Source organism: Apis cerana, linkage group LG11, assembly GCF_029169275.1.
Source record: "Apis cerana isolate GH-2021 linkage group LG11, AcerK_1.0, whole genome shotgun sequence".
In the NCBI taxonomy this organism is placed as follows: domain Eukaryota; kingdom Metazoa; phylum Arthropoda; class Insecta; order Hymenoptera; family Apidae; genus Apis; species Apis cerana.
The window spans coordinates 12,328,380-12,345,082 of NC_083862.1; the positions used below are offsets into that span (position 1 = coordinate 12,328,380).

Consider the following 16,703-nt stretch of genomic DNA (forward strand, 5'->3'; position numbering starts at 1 on the left):
AGTAAATGATTTGTTCACGTTTCAGTCGGAGAATCGATATCGCGTACGACGCGGTACCAAATTCTATCGTGTGGTCGTGAAACCTGTGAGCAACAGTGCAGCTATGTTGGCGAGCGTTCAGCAAGAATAGAGTAGGAAAAATGATAAATAGAGAGAGAGAGAGAGAGAGAGAGCGAGAGCGAGAGTGAGTGTGTGAGAAAGAGAGAGAGAGAGAGGGAGAGAGAGAGAGGGGTCCGTCGATTCTCCGCCAATTCGATAAACCCTGTGACCGCGGATCCGCGTCGCGGGAATGAACACTTGTGGCCTTGCACGTTCAGTTCATCCGACACGCAACCGACACGGATCCTTAGCATACACATGTTCGCGATCATCCGGAATTATTCTCGGATCAAGGCCAAAACCTGCCAGACCTTATAGACGCATCCTTGAATCAGTCGAATCGAATGGAAGAAGAAGAAGAAGAAGAAGAAGAAGGGAAGTTTTTTTGGAGAGATCGAGAGAAAAGGTATGGGGCTACCTTTTGTTCATGGGTGCCACGATCGAATCGGGGATCAGAGGAGGAAGGATGCGCTGGCGTTTCATTGTGATATAAATAATTTTTAAACGAGCGAAACATATTTGCCGAATGCTGTGGTTAGCTGTGAAGCGTAACGATGTTTGTATTTCCGTTTTCGGTTTTCTCTTTTATTTTTTCGTTTCAGACGAGACCGAACGTGAGAATGAGACAGAGAGGAAGGAAGAATGCGCGCGTGTGTGTGTATGAGAGAGAGAGAGAGAGAGAGAGAGAGAGACGATAATAAGAAAAAAAAAAGCAACCGCGAATACATATAACGTTATTACGACGAACAATTAAACTTTATCAAATGATATTCTTCTCGATAAGCTGATCGCGTGCAAGGGAGAAAAAGTTATTAGTGTGCAAGAGCGGAAGAGAAAGTTCTTTTTTTTTTTTTATTTTAATTTTGGATACACAGAGGCGAAATTTATTTGTTATTCGATCGAAAACTATTCAAAACTATTATTACTATTACGATTACGATAACTATATTACTATTACCATTATCTTTGCACTGAAAACAAAATGACGAAAAAGAAACGAAGAAAAATCGTAGTGCATAGTAAGTTTTGGAAAGAAAGGAGGAAAAACAAAGGGGGGGAAGGGGGAGGGGTAGGAAAGAAAGAAGTAACGAAGATAAAGCAAGACAAAGAAGGTATAACGAAAATCACGAATGCTTTGTATATGCAAACTATATTATATATTATATATGTGATATATATAATATATATTAAATATATAAACTCGTGTACACGGTTTATTGGGTATCGAAAACAGAATCGGATACCGATACGTGCAATATTCGTGTACGTAAAGTATAAACACACACGCATACACACACAATCACACACGCATACACATAGGTCCTATATAAGCCGAAGTCTAAGATTTTATAAAACGAAATAATCGTGTGTCGTTTCATTTTTCGGGACACGCATCTTTGACATATTAGACGGTTCGTTTCGTTTAGGAGAAAAAGAAAAAAAATGAAATATATATAAAAATATATTATATATATATATATATATACAGAGGACGAGTAGGCATCGTATTGCCTCCTTCCCTCGCATCGACCACAGTGTTTCTTCTAACGATTTCGTTTCGGGTGCCTCGTGGTCGGTCCACTCCGTTCTTTATTCGAATCATCGATTTATTATGATTCCAGCGTGGAAAATTCGCTGCACGGAGAATAGGAGTAAAACCACGTGATACTCGTACAGATAAATATCTTTACTTCGAAGCGTAACGACGAATGCTTACCGACGAAAGAAAGATTTATTAGGTTTCTTTAGCCCCGTCGAGATAAACCCGGTGTGAGGCAAACTCTTCGTAGGATGAATTTTATAGATATATGCGTACATATGCATACGCATTAACACGTATACAAAATATAAACATATTATACACACATGGAAACATACCGTACATATACACATATATTTTTTTCTATCGTTCAATGTCCAAACCTGTTTAGAGGTTAACTCGGAACGACGATCGAAAGAAAAGCGCGTAAAACGAGAGACCGTTATTAGCTTCTTTGTGACAGATCGCTACTAGCATCCTTTAATTATCGATTCTCTATCGTTTTATATAATTGCTATTATGATTATTATTATTACTATTATTATTATTATCATTAATATTAATATTATTATTATTATTACTTACTATTATTACTATTATTATTATTACTATTATTATTATTACTACTAGTACTACTACTATTATTATTATTACTATTATTTTATTATTATTATTATTATTACTATTATTTTATTATTATTATTATTACGATTATTATTATTATTATTATTATTATTACCATTATTATTATTAAATATTATCGTTTTTTCCTCCGCGACAGTTTTCTAGACACTTATAGTATCATACAATAGCTGTGATTGTTAGACTCGACGTTTACACTTCTACTACGTATATACATATAGTCGATAATTTAAATCTTAATTCCCGGGGCCGGATGAGTAACGATAGGTTCGTCGTCCGCTTTCAAAAAAAAAAAAAAAGAAAAGAAAAAAAGAAAAAAAGAAAGAAAGAAAGAAAAAAGAAAAAAAAAACGAAAAACAAGGGAAAAAAGAACAAAAAAGAAAAACGAAACGGTCCACGTACACTTTTCTACACAATCTCTCTTTTGTTCCCTCCGAATATTTTTATTTCTTTTTCTCTCTCTCTTTATACACACACACATATATATATATATATTTTTTTCTTTCCTCTGCCGAAATTCTACGAATCGAGGAAAATATTATTAAATAGGCACACATGCACACAGTGTACCTGAATCGTCAGGCGGAGTTGAAAACGACGTGCTTGTTCGCTCGTCGGCCTTAATTATTTCAAGTTTTTCGAGCGAAGCCGCCGGCGTTCGAGGTGGCCCGCCGACACACACACGCGGCGAACATACACACGCGTACACACGCGATACAACGCTGATAAGTAAGATAAAAAAAGAAAAAAAAAGACGAAGCAGAACAAATCCGTTCGGTAGGTTGTGTAGCTTGTCGAGAGAACGACGCACCCGCTTCTGACTCGTAGCGCAATTAGCAATTTCGTTTCGAGCGATTCCTCTTTCTTTTGTCGATTGAAAGGAAAAAGAAAAAAAAGAAAGGGGGGAAAAAGCATGAAAAGAAGGGAAAAATACACACACAACACACACACACACATGTACACACAAGAGAAAAGAGAAATTGAAAATTAGAAAAGATAAAAAAAAAAGAAAGGAAGGAAGGGAAAGAGTAAAATTCGCGAGAGCACGCATGCACAGATTTAGCACGAATTCTACGTGACGGTAATCTGGAATCTCGTCCAGATTCCTCCCGTTCTCCTTCGTTATTCGTAATTAATACACTTTCTCTCCGGAAACGTCGCGCTTCCACGACGATCGACGTTTTTTTCCGTCGTCGTGTCGATTCGCGGGCAAACGCATCGGATGCACGAGGAAATCGGAATTTCTTACTGCTCCTCCTCCCTATCGAGTATCCTTGAAACGAGATGGATGAGTCTCGGTGTCGCTCTTCCTAATTTCTTACCAAGATCACCTACTCGCGAATCTCTGAATCAAAATATAAATCGTTAGATATACGTATATGTATATGTATATATATACATAAATAAAGAAGCGTCGACGAAATGATCACGCGCGTGTAAGAAGAAGAATGGTCGGACGGACGAAAGATCGTGGTGACGAGCGACACTCGCGAGACATTGTTTTTAATATTCTCGGGGATCTCGGCGTTTCCTCGTGCGTACGACATTGTTCACGATTTCTATCGGTCCGATTCTTTTCTCACTCGAAGGGCCCACTCGAGCAGAGAGAGGATTCGAGACGCACTCTCCGCACAGTTTTCTTTTCTTTTCCACCCCTCCCCCTCCCCCTCTTCCTTTACACATTTCTCGTATGCGAATATGCGACGAAGGTAGGACGAAGGGAGAAAGCACTGCCTCGTGAAAAGCACACACAAAGATCGAGAGCGCGACGTCGATCGCTTACACGATACGCGAAAGCTGTGTGAAAGCTCGACCGACCGATGTTGGGAGAGCATTTATCTGCAACGTCGCGGGACGGTCACACGACGCGGCAGCTTATGCTCCGACACGGTTGTACTCGAGCCGTTACGCCTCCAACCGCATTTCTTTCCAGACGATGTGTGTGACGATTGTTATCGTTGATCTTTCGCTGTTCGGATTTCGCGTTCAATCGCGAGACGATTTGAAGGGGATGAAAACTTCGGCGACGATGATGTTTCGAGAAAGTTGGCGTATGATGAGAAAAAAGTTTTTTTTTTATTTGGAATTACTCGAGAAAGTGGACGAGAGTTGTCGAAAGGAGATTGCTCTTGCCGATGGTTAACGAAGAAACTTTGCAATCCTTCGTTTATTTTTCCTTTTTCTCGCGCATTCGACGATTGCAAAATTTCTCTGTCAGAAATTTTGTGCAGAAACGTTTGGGAGGCAAGAGATTTGAAAGAACGCGATTTCGAAGTCCTGTTGACGAGAGATCGAGAAACAATCGTGACAAACAAATTATTCGTGCGGCAACGACGCAGTGAAACAACGTACAACCTCGTTCTGCTACGGACGAATCCATATCCACGTTATTTTCTTTGAGAAAAGCCAGCATCCTTGAGAAATGCTCGTATCTGTATCGTATAATGAAATCGAGCAGCTTGTGCGTCGAGAGTTGTGGTCTGCGCGAGATTGAAATCGCAAATATAGAAATCAAAAAAAAAGAAAAAAAAAAAAAGAAAAAAAAAGAAAAAAGAAAAAGAAAAAGAAAAAAATTTGCCAAGCGAAACGAACGAACCCGAGTTTTTCGTTTCGTCGCGAAAGCAATGGGACTTTTAGAAGCTAGGAGGATCAATTTTACTCCGTTCTTTCGACGCTTCTCGGATCTCAAAGGAGCCGCCGAGTAAATTTATAAGTTCGCGAGTAAATTTAATTAACGCGCCGCGTTAAAAAGAAGAAGAAGAAGAAGAAGAAAAAAAAAATATGTATACATCGATCGATCGGTAGTGGAAGAATGAATTTTTCCAATTTGCTCTTTCGTCCAAAGTGGACGGTAATATTATTACACTTACGCGAATATATCAAAGCGACGTGCCTGCAACGTTTTTAGCAACGTGTTAATTTCTCATGGTCGCAAAGAATTCGATCGAAAAGGAGTACGAAGGAATGCGAAATCACTTGAATGATCGCGGAGAGAATCGTTTTCAAGAGTCGATCGATTCTATTTTTTTTTTTTTTCTCTTTTTTTCCCCCCCCTCTAATTTTATATTATTTTTGATCGATCTGGTCTCTCGAGAGCGGAGATGCACGAGGATCCAGACGCGAGAAGGGACGAAGAGACGAGAACGCGCGAATGTTCTTTCTTTTTTTTTCGAGAGAACGTTTTCATTCGAAATGAAAAGTCGCGTGAAAAACCACGTTCCGAAAGAAAGAAAGAAAAAAAAAAGAACCGTACCGGAGCCACACCTCAGAAGAAATTTGCTTCTTTTAGGGAAACGGGATGATAAGCGAGTGAGAGGAATGATTCGGTTATGTCGGAAACAGAAAACAAGATGGAGAGGAAAATATCGATAGTAAGGGAAATTGATTGAGAGAGAGAAAGAAAGACAGAGAGAGAGAGAGGAGAGAGGAAAGAGTATATATATATATTATATATATATATGCATGTGGATGATAAAGCCGCGTTTTTATTTTTCTAGCGATTATTCTATAAACGAAGCGTCGTTTACCCTCTTCTCCCACCCCCATTTTTTTACCTAGACGCCTAAAGTGAGTGAATGAGTAAACGAGTAAATGTGTCTGCACTGAGAGAGAGAGAGAGAGAGAGAGAGAAAATAGAAAAAGAATGAAAAGGGGAAAAAAAATTAAGAATATGTAAACCGTAGTATTGATAGAGTTTGTTTTACGTGTGACGTGTATAGGACAAAATATAATAATTCGATATTATAGTATATTCTTTTTTTTACTGACCAAAATTTATACGCTTAGAAACGTTTATACATTCTATGTGAGAGGTAATCGTAATTCACGTACAAATGGAATAATTAAAAACAAAAAAAGAGAAAAAGTTAAAAAAAAAAAAAAAAAAAACGAGAAAAAATTGAGAGCAAAATTTGACAAAAAAAAAAAGAGAGGATGTAACAAAAAAAAAAAGGGACGAGCTTCAGGCGATATGTCGATGCGACATGATTAATTTTACGTTTGCTTCTTTCGATTACAGATGTCTTTTCTTTTTTCTTTCGTTTTTTTTTCCTATTATTATTATTATTATTATTATTATTATTATTTCTCATCGAGTAGCAAGGTGAAAAAAAATAAAATTTCGTTTTCGTGATGATCGACTTTGCTCTTCGACGAATACAAATTACACTATAAAGATGATTTAGCGCTTACTTTTCCAACGAGATTCAGCGATTCTCCTGAAGGGGGGAGGGATAAAGCACACATTTAATTAATTATAATTACATAAATAAAATTAGCTCTGAGTTGTGGCATAATTCGCGCGAACAACGAGAATCAAAACGAGAATCGGCCAACCGAGGTCCGCGAGCGTGAGTTTCGCGATCGATCGAACGATCCAACGAATGTCTTTCCTTATTATTATAATCCTTGTCCATCCATGGGTATAGTGTACGCTTTTGCAATCACGAGAACGAGCGATTTCGTGGTAGATTAAAAATCGCTCGCGCACTTCTTTCCTTCGAAACACGTGTACGCTCGTTTCGGGTTATTGATTGATTAATTGATTAAAAGAAAAGAAAGAAAGGAAAAACAGGAACGAATCGAGAGACGTAGACGCGGGAGGTAGACTCGAAAAGCGATCGATAAATCGTTGATCGTTCGGCGATGCACGCGAACCGTTCGGATTCGCACCCCCGATTTCGTTTCTCGTCTCCCTTGTGCTCGCCGCTTGATGAAAACGACGCGGGGAATGAACAGATATTTGACGATCGAGCAGGTAGAGCGTCGATTGTAGGTTGGCGTGTAAAAGAGTGATTGTTCGAATGTGCGAGGCAAGAAGAAGAAGAAGAAGTAAAGAAAAAAAAAAGAAAAAGAAAAAAAAAAGGAAAAAGGAAAAAAAAGGAAAAAAAGAAAAACGAATATCGCGCATGTAATCCGAGAAAGTGTAATGCAAAAATAGGTATATGATTATATTACATAATATACATACAATTGTGATCGTGAGAGTATCTGTTGCGAATAAAATAATAAATTACGAATAAATCATTCATGACTTTTTTCCAAGCTACTTCAACTTCGAGTGCTTTTCAACGCCTTCCCAATCGCCATCCCCCTCCCCCGAATTTATTGAACACACAAGGACCCTCCTGTTTAACAAAAATCCCTTTATTTCGTTATCCTTCGTTCAAATAACAGTTGGAAATTTTTCAACGTAAGAAGATTTCTTCTTTTCTCTCTCTCTCTCTCTCTCTCTCTCTGCCAAAGTTACAACAGTTTCTGCTAGCCTGGTCTCCTTGTAAACCCGTCTTTCTCCACTCGTGGGATGGAGAACTCGGAGAGACGGGACAGGGGAGAGAGGGAGGGAGTACGGAGAACAAAAGTGCACGACACTCGAGCGTGAATCGCGCGTATCGCGCAACAACATGGTATATTTTTATAATACAAACGAAGACGATCCGTTGGGACGATGATCTAATGGTGGGGGACGTAGCTGTGCGAATTTTGGGGGCAACTAGGCAGCAAGCTCGACGTGTCCTCCTCGGTGGAGCACAGCATCCCGACGAGGGTGTAGTCGACGAAAGGTGGAAGATCCAGATCGGCCACGTCCCCGTAATTGTTCATCCCGTTCGCCTGCGCCGCGCTCGTGATGGCCATCTGGGGTAGCCGCGTGTCCACCACCTCGCAAGTGTAGTGGCAACGATCGTTGCTGGGGTAGAAGAAGGGCTCGGGGCTGTTTTGCGCGGGTATAGAGGCATCCATCCCGCTCGGGTCGGGGAACAATCTTTCGCTCGGGTCCGGATTCGTCTCCCGGCCACCGTAATTATTCTGCAACCTCTCGTCGAGCACCATTCGATTCTGATTGGGTATACGACTGGTCAATTGATTCTTCGCGCTGTCCGATTGCTCGAACATCTGATGGTTGTAACCGTCGTTGAAATAATGTTTATTCTCGATGGGGCTGCGACTAGGGCGGACAGAATCGACCGTAATCCCGTTCTCCTTTTTCGGATAGACGTTGTAACTCGGCCTGTCCATCAATCCTGGCTGGCAGTTCTCCTTTGGAAAACAGTTCACGTCGTCCCGTCTCGCGGGCAACAGCTCCTCCTCCTTGCGAGGATCGAAGTCGGGGAAATTTAAACGGTCGTCCTGATGATGATTTTGGGCCCAATAGTTGGCTTCTTGATCCGCGCTCTTCACCCCGCCGCCTTCCACGAAATTCTTGTGGTTCGGGTGTCGTTGATAATCTTGGAAGTTTAAAGGATTGTTCAAGTGAGGATGATGATGGTGATGATGATGATTCCCTTCTTTTTCAGGGACGAATTGATGATCCACCGGTCTCTTCACGCAAAACCCGTTCGCAGAGTCTTTCTCCGTTTCGAAACCGGGAAATTGAAGCCTCTCGTCCTGGGGTATGCTCAAGTGACTGCTGCTCGAGTCCTCGCTGAGGAATTGGTTCCAGTAAGCCTGGTCCTGGTGCTGTTTTATCTCGTACTTTATGGTACCGCTTCCAAGATCGAGCAAAGTGGGCGGTGATCTGGCCACCTCTTGAGAATTCATGGAGAATTCGGGTCTCAGGGGTTGATCCAGCTGGAAGATCTCTTCCGGTTGGAGCAATTCTCCGGTGAACGGGGGAAAGTCGGGGTAGGAGGCCTCTTGAGACACTTGATTGGGGAGATTGTAGCCCACCGCGGTCTCTTGGGTTGGGACGGTGTCTTGGAGCCAGTAGGGGGTGTCGTTCGAGGCCGTTTGTTGGGGATACATGGTTGTTTGATGATGAGACTGTTGATAAGCCGAAACGTTGTTCTGTAGGCCGCACATGCATTCGAATGGTGGGCAGGAACACGAGTATCCTGCGAGGATATATTAAAAAAATATATTAACATTTTCCAGGAATAAATTGTACGCAGATGGAAGAATTTTTAATTTTAAAGCTTGGAAATGAAATACGAAGAGAGCACAAATAATGTAATAATAATAATAACGATAATCTCTTTTATTTATTTATAAAAAAAATGAAATATATAACGTTAAAACTTTGTACTAAATTGAAACAATTTTTTATAAAATTTTGTTGTAAAAGGATCGAAAAGTAACGTTTTAAAAAATCGCGCCCGAATCTATGATCTGAACATTGCTGCGTATTGGCACAGTCTATAGCAGCTGGTGCCATCTGTCGGGGCAAATAGTAAACGCTAACGCGAGAACGTTCACGGTAAAAGTGGCGAGATTCGAATTTAAGAATAAATTTATCGAAACTCCGTTTGTGACAGTTACGAAAATTTATTGACAGTGTTTAACGCGAAACAAGTGTGTCTTTGGAAATAAAACGATCGTTAACCTTTATCCGGTATCAGTGGCGGTGGCTGCGTCGTTCTTGGCGGTTGCTCGATTGCTTCCGAATTCGATCTTTTCGTTCCACGTAGTGACATTAACTGAAAAAAGCATAACACGATACATTCATTAGTCGTAAAATTAACAAAAGAATCAAGAAGTTATTCTCAACAAGCAAAGTGTTGTTGCCCGTCCAAACTACCTGTCTCGGTAAGTCTCTTACACGTATCAAGCATGCAGTAGTATTAATTACGTATAAATTTCGAATATTTTTTGAATATTTTTATCCGCGTTTCGCGAGAAGAGGTTATGACAATGTCCACGATGTGTAAAAGAATCTTTTCCTTTATTTACGCGAAGCAAATCGAAGGTGCGGTAACGAAACGTGAAAAATGACTGAAAAGGAATCGATATTAAACGAATTTTTCGATAAACGTACTTTGGAACCCAAAGCAGCTTCGTTTGCAAGAAGGACCGCCAATCCTCGCACCCTTCTGCCGGCACCCACGCTTCGCCTCGCCTCGGACGTGGATTTTGCTTCTGGTCGCGGATGATCGTGTTGTCCTTTGGCTTGAAAAAATATCGCGTGCTCGGTATGTCGCCAGAAATGCGTTACAGGGTAACCGCAATGGCCGCGACACGAAAGTATTTCCAACCGACCCGTGCATTGTCTATTCGGGCACGGTTTCCCTTGTTGCTTTTTTCTTGCCTGAAAACCACATAATCACGCACATCGCAATTATAATATAATTGAAAAGTAGCTTTTGATTTCTGAAATAATATTTCAGCGATAAAATTTCCGAAAGAATTTGTGATATAAAAAGAAAATAGAATTCGCGTTAGGAATTACTCGGCGAGATTTCGCCCGAAAGATTTCGATTCCCTTACCTTGTCACAAATTGCCGGTCGAAGGTGAACCCTTCCGCCGCCAGGTAGTATGCATTCTTGCGAACAGACCAGCACACCGAGGCAAGATTTTTTCAAGATGCTCACGTTGTGATTGTTCGTGTTCCTCATCGCCCATCCGGATGCGTGTCTTCTCGCTTCCTCGCAATCTGGCCCGTACACTCTTCTTACGTGGCCGTCCGCCCATTCGCACCAGGGATCATATTCCACCACCTATAATTATTTTCAATTATCGTTATTATCGGAAACTTCGATTCAAAAAATATATATATATATATATATACACATCTTTCTTGTAGATAATTTTAAAGTTCTTCGTTTTACATTTGTGTCATTTCGTAGAACGAAATCTTAATTACGTTTCTTATGAAATTAGAAAGAATCACGAAGCAAGTATTTCCCGTCACTTTGAATATTCCATTTTGATCATGCTTGGGTAATAACGGAATGAGCGAGACGGTACGTTTAATAATTCTCGAACGGAAATTACCCTTGGCACGTTCGAGTCGTTGATGTCCCATTCTTGATGCGGATGTTGCTGTTGCTGGTTGCCGGCAACAGTCGCTGACATCGTCGGCGACCCAACGCGACTCCTAGAGAGAGAAATCAAAATTCGATAAAACGATGAACAAAACGGAACACGTAAACATATTTCAACATACTTTTCTATTATTCTACAAACAAATTTATTATACCTAGATGATAATTCAAAAAAAAAAGGCATAACCATTCCTCCCTCACGTATCGACCTTGAGATTCCCCCGAATCTCGTTGCATCGAATTCGAAGACCAATTTGGGATTACGCAATAGCCGGCGTAGCGAGGGGTCGCCAGTTTCGAGATAAAATCCCGATTTATGGCACGTAGCTGGCCGTAGCTCGCGCCATACTTATGGGAACCCGTGGGTGGCCTGACAAGGGGCACGTTCACCGCCTTTCCGCAATCCTTATATCCGTCGCGAGCGATTCTCGATCGCGGACAAAAAGATCGATCCTCGCGCGGACCACTTTTCGCTTTTCGACCGCCCATTTCCTTCGAACCCTTTCGTTGTTGCGGTCAAACGGAGCTTGTCTTCTAAAATACGAAATCTCTCCCTTTCTCTCATTTTTTTTCTCTCTTTACGAAAAATCGAAAAGTCGACGAGATTTGATCGAGGACGAACGTTTTATCGAATTAATCGAATTAAAATTTGGTCAGAGATCAAACGGGAGGAAACTCGGGATTGAAGAATCGTTCAAAATATTCTTTACATTCCTCGGTATAGGTAAACTCGCGGTCAACGCGATTCCACATAAATCGTCTGGCGAATATATGCCCGTGTCAGGTCATGCTTCTGCCTTTCTCTCGTTGACATTAAAGTCCGCGGTTATGATCTGTGGCGGCATTAACCGTGCGCGAAAACGATCGGCAAACCGAGATTCCGAGATGAGTCAGTGCGTTCTCCTTTCCCGTTTCCAGTTAAATGAGATTCGATCCTCGATATTTCATACAAAGTTTTGTGTACGATCGAAAGAAAGAAAAAAAAAGAGATTCGAGCACAAATTTGACCTTCTATTCCAAATCCAATTATTGATAATTTTCCTTCGATCGAAATAAACTTTTCAATCGACTCCGTTTCTCTCGTCCGTGCTTTGTTTATCTCGATTACGAGGCTCGTTACGCGTTGTGTTTCCAAACAATGTTCGTAGGAATCCGTTTGCACAGTACACGCCGAGCACAAGGAAGGAAGGTTTCGACGATTTGACGGCGAAATAGGCGCGTCGCTCGCGCGAGAACGTTATAAATATCGGCGACCAGGTGTCATTGACCATGAAGACACCCATGGAAGACGCTCGCTTCGCCTACGTTCTACGGGACAACCTGCTATCTAAAGTTACAAACTGAGCACTCCGGTGCACGTCTCTCTTTATTGAGATGTGCGCGTTCCATTTGTTGTCAGTGAACAGATTTCGAAACGAATATATATATATATATATAATCGAATCGAGTGTGGAGGAAATTTAATTTACGACTTACGGTTTCTTTTACCGTGGAATCAAAGTGCGCAGGTGCGCGTACAGGTAATTTTATCCCTCTGCTTTCCTCTTTATTTCCCAATTCGCGCGTCGAAAAGGGTATATAATCGATTTCGAGTGAGCGATAAAACGTTTCGCACAAGTGTTTGCGCCCACAAAGTTGCCGTGGATTTTATCGAGTCGAGCGGACGTTTACGATCTTCGAAACCACCTACTCTCGTCACGTGGCTCCACTTCTCAAACGATCTTTCTTCCTCCGTGCCTGGAGTATCACGTATCCCTCGTCGAGTAATTAAATATTTATCAAATGCGTGTATTTACGTGAAACATATAATAAGAGTTGTAAGTAATTTTTAAAATTTCATTTCATTTGTGGGGGTTTTATAAGAAAGAGAGAAAAGGAAGGAGAAAATTATGCGAAAATGAAACGCCGCATCCCGACATTCCTTCACATCCATTTCCATCCGGAATCAAAACATCAGCACCGAGCGTCGCTTCACCAATCGCACCAGCAACAACAATGTTCCCCTCTGCCAACATTTTCGCTAAACAAAGCTACTTCATCCTCGCAAAAACAACCCCTCATCATGGTCACGGAGGTTTTCATCGGCGGAGACCGCAGCAGCGTCGAGGCGCAATCGAAGCGTGAAACCGCGACGATCGGCATCTCCTCGATCCTCCGGGGAGGAGGAATCGAGAAGCGGCTATTATCCAGCCGCGCTTTCCTCCTCCCCCTTTTTTCTCTCCTTTTTAAATCTCCAAAGCGGCCGTGACCTGGCCGAATCCGAAGTTGGCGCGAATTCGAGGCGATAATTTCACGCGCGGGCATTTCGGCCCGCGTGCCGCGGCCGATCCGTTATCCGAGCGAAGAGGGAAGGCAAATAGAAGGCGAGGAAGGCGGCCCCGGCACGCAAAGCGTCCCGCTCTCGCGTTCGCTGTGAGAAAAGCGGGGGGCAGGGGAGGCAGTGGGCCTCCCGGTGAATGATTGCCCGGATCGGTGATAAAGTCATCGCCTTTAGCACCGGCGTAAGATGATACATCGGCGGACGATGCTGCGAGGAGATTGTCCCGCGGTTGTTCGAAGAGGCCTCGAGGCCTCTCGACGTGCGTACACGACTCCTTCTCTCTCCTTCTCGCCTTTATTCCCCTCTCTCCCGAGAGAGAGAGAGAAACGGGAAGAGGAGGGGTATATCCTCGTTCCGGTCGGTATGGGCGCCTTCAGAATTTCAGATATTAAGGCTGATATCGCGAGTATCCCGCTAAAATATCACGCGAGCGTCGCCTCGACGAGAGATTTCTCCTCGCCTCGATGGAGGAGGCAGTCTCTCTCGGGATCGTCCACCGAGATTACGTCTAAACGAGTTAATTCTCTCGCGGTTGTGGCCACTTCGATACGAGGAGGGGGAGAGAAGGAGAATGCGTTTCCACGGACTCGCGTGAGCGGACGAGGACGAGAATTTGCAGTCGGTTCCGCGTGTGATGTTTCTCTCTCGAGTTCCTAGCTTTATGAGCCGCGCGGGGTGGTTTAGGAGATTCTGCGGCTTATATCTATCCCGAGACACGATTAATTATGTCCTCTAGATTTTACGTGAAAACGTGCGATCTGTCCAATTGAATTAGGGGAGGGAGAAGAATTTCAATCCCTGTTCGCTGCGTGTACTTTGGAAAATTAAGAATTGCACGAACGGCGGACAGGCGATGAGCCGAGGATCTTTTGATCTTCGAATGGCCGCGATCGAGGAAGGTACATCGCGTAGGTAGAATATTTACATTGGAATACTTGCATGGATTATTTTAGCAGAGGATTCCGTTATTCATCGTCAATTCGAAAGATCGTTCTCATTGTATAAATTTATCCGAGAGACGCGAAAGGAAAGCGATATTCGTTCTTTGGCCGATCGACAGAGAAGTTTTCGACACCCGTTTTTTTTTCTGTTCGACGAAGTGAATTATTTGTTTCAATTTGGAGCATTTCTAAACGGGCATTCTATCTCCTCTTATTTCGCACCTTGCTCTTCTCGATTTACTCCCGAAGGGGAATCGGCAAAAAAACCCGACTGACTTACAAAAATCCAGCTGGACCGGTTTTGTTTGCTTCTATCGCGTTTCATTGAGGTTCATCGAGTTTTATCGAGCCACCTCTCCACCCCTCCCTCTATTTCATTCTTCGCGATTTCTCGCGCCCCCTCGTCGCGAAAAACGATTCGCGGTTTGCCAAAGAAACGAGGCGAAGAAAGAGCAGAAAATAAATCGCGGTGATGCAATTTTCACGAACCGTGTCGGACAATTTGTCGCTTTGATTCGTCGCCGGAGCAAATACTTTGGAATTTCGATCGCGTATTTTATATCACTCCCCCCTCCTCTTCTATAAACTATAACGCATCGTGCTTTCATTTTTTTTTCTTTACGTAAAATTAATGAAACAATGCGAACGAATTCTCTGATAATAATAATAATAATAATGAATAAAACAATCGGAATTATGATCTTGGACAATTCTCGGCAAGAGTTATCGAGAAAAATTATCCGAGATGGAAGCCAAAGAGATTTTCCAGATCAGTGGCTTGTTTCGAAGGCTTGTTATTGCGAGAGGGAGCGAGTTAAGGGCGAGCATAATTAATACCTGGTAAACTGTCAGCTTCCATTCGACCGCCACCGTATAAAAGGATCGTTGGGAGGAGGAGGAGGAGGAGGAGAGCGGAGACAGAGAGCGGGTTCAAAGAATTCTTCACCGGCGCGGGCAGGCAGAGGGAGGGAGGGAGAGAGCGTTCTTGAGATTCGAGATAAAGGGAGATCGTTTTACCCGCGGACATTCGTTTAATCTGTCCTCCGAGGTGTTGGGCCGTGATCAATAGCGAGCCACGGCAACATCCGTAATCGGGTTTTCAAGAATAGAGGACGATTCGATCGACCATTTTCAAGGATCGACTGCTCCTCCTTTTGAAATATTCTCCAGTCTTTCTTTCCTTCCACCGGATATTTAACTTCGATGGATTTCAACTTTTTCCAATGTCGAGAAGATTACTCGCAACATTATTTCTCAAATTTCGTAAACTCTCCGGTTCTATTCAGTAGATTGGAAATTATTATCGATTCGGAATCCAAGAACGAGAATTGCGAAGACACGTTTATGTAGGTTGGAGGAAGAGTGGAAAATTAGTTTTTAAAAATTGAAAGCGGAATATTTCTGGAGTTTGAAGAAGGTGTTAGTCGCAAAACTGGCGAGTTAAGTGTTGACGATTCGGAGGCTTGAGGTGCGCATGTATGCGGCAGAGAGCTCTAGAATACCCATCGACCAATCGGGGTCCGTGATAACGCCCACACACCAATGAGAAACCCGCAGAACGCCCACTGATTAGATACTAGGGAAATCTCGCTTCTCGTCCAGGAAGAGAAATCGATGCCGAAATGGTCGCCACCTGCTCCCAAACTTTTCCGATTATCGTATTACCGAGCCTCTCCGGATTTAAGACTTTACATCATTTCGTACATTGCCGAACTGGAATATAAAGCCAAATTACTCTATCGTCTCCGCGGACGAGTCCATTCCATTCTGTCGTGGCGATTCTCGAAGAGAATTTTTTCCAACGAGCCTTAAAAACAAGAGCCTTAAAAACAAAATAAAGTATAAATACTCACAGTACAACCATAGTCGTGGCTGCTTGCTGGAAGACGTCGCACCGGTACCAGACGATTGGACGATTCACAACTCGCTCTATCGACACTTGTCACCTCCAGTTATCAAGCCCTGTCGCCCGAAATTAACTTCGTCCCCCCATCGTTCCCTCCAAATCCTTCCAGTCACCCGGCCAAGTTCACAGTTGCCTTTAACCCCTTTCTTAACCACGTCCCTTAGCGTTCCGCGAAGCGATCGTAACCGATCAACTCGTGTGTGCGTTTTTATTATACGGTCGCACGTAAGACACTACGCATCGATGCGTGCGACGCGAAGTCGCTACGTGAACTGAGGCGTCTCCGCTCGGGTGCGTACTAGATTGGAGCCAGCACGTTGCCAGCACGGTGGATGGTGTGCACGTCGTGGTTAGTCCTGGCCGGCATCAGGAAACGCCTAGAGGAGTGGCCATGCCCGACCAATCCGGTGCTTTGCTAGCTCGCCGTGTGCCGGAGGGTGCTTAATTGCAGACACCAACCCCTCTCGACCTGCCCAAGGATCGATCACCGTGCAACCA

General features: G+C 42.9%; 3 protein-coding genes across 6 annotated transcripts in view; 2 read left to right on the top strand and 1 right to left on the bottom strand.

The window, feature by feature from the left end:
* The window catches only part of LOC107995050 (RB1-inducible coiled-coil protein 1), a 43,052-nt gene extending 35,749 nt beyond the window's left edge, over positions 1–7,303 (top strand). For all 3 annotated transcript variants that reach the window (XM_062081904.1, XM_062081903.1, XM_062081905.1), the window contains one exon: positions 26–7,303. In XM_062081904.1, coding sequence (XP_061937888.1) covers positions 26–130 — 105 coding nt within the window. In that variant the 3' untranslated portion in view covers positions 131–7,303. The remainder of the gene's footprint in view (positions 1–25) is intronic.
* Positions 6,339–16,525, bottom strand: LOC107995179 (uncharacterized). The gene is made up of 6 exons (XM_017052527.3): positions 16,153–16,525; positions 10,989–11,091; positions 10,481–10,711; positions 10,032–10,301; positions 9,600–9,693; positions 6,339–9,111 (listed from the first exon to the last, which is right to left on the bottom strand). Exons 1-6 carry the CDS (start codon positions 16,161–16,163, stop codon positions 7,733–7,735), a joined length of 2,088 nt encoding a protein of 695 aa, XP_016908016.2. The 5' UTR covers positions 16,164–16,525; the 3' UTR covers positions 6,339–7,732.
* The window catches only part of LOC107995180 (meiotic recombination protein W68), a 45,545-nt gene continuing 37,948 nt past the window's right edge, over positions 9,107–16,703 (top strand). For both annotated transcript variants that reach the window (XM_017052529.3, XM_062081966.1), the window contains exon 1: positions 9,107–9,802. The gene's annotated coding sequence lies outside the window, so the exon portion shown is untranslated. The remainder of the gene's footprint in view (positions 9,803–16,703) is intronic.

Coding starts and splice junctions, on each gene's coding strand:
- LOC107995179 (XM_017052527.3), bottom strand. Junction 10,712..10,988: donor ACGACTCGAACGTGCCAAGG/GTAATTTCCGTT, acceptor AAATAATTATAG/GTGGTGGAATATGATCCCTG. Junction 9,694..10,031: donor AAGCTGCTTTGGGTTCCAAA/GTACGTTTATCG, acceptor TGCTTTTTTCAG/TTAATGTCACTACGTGGAAC.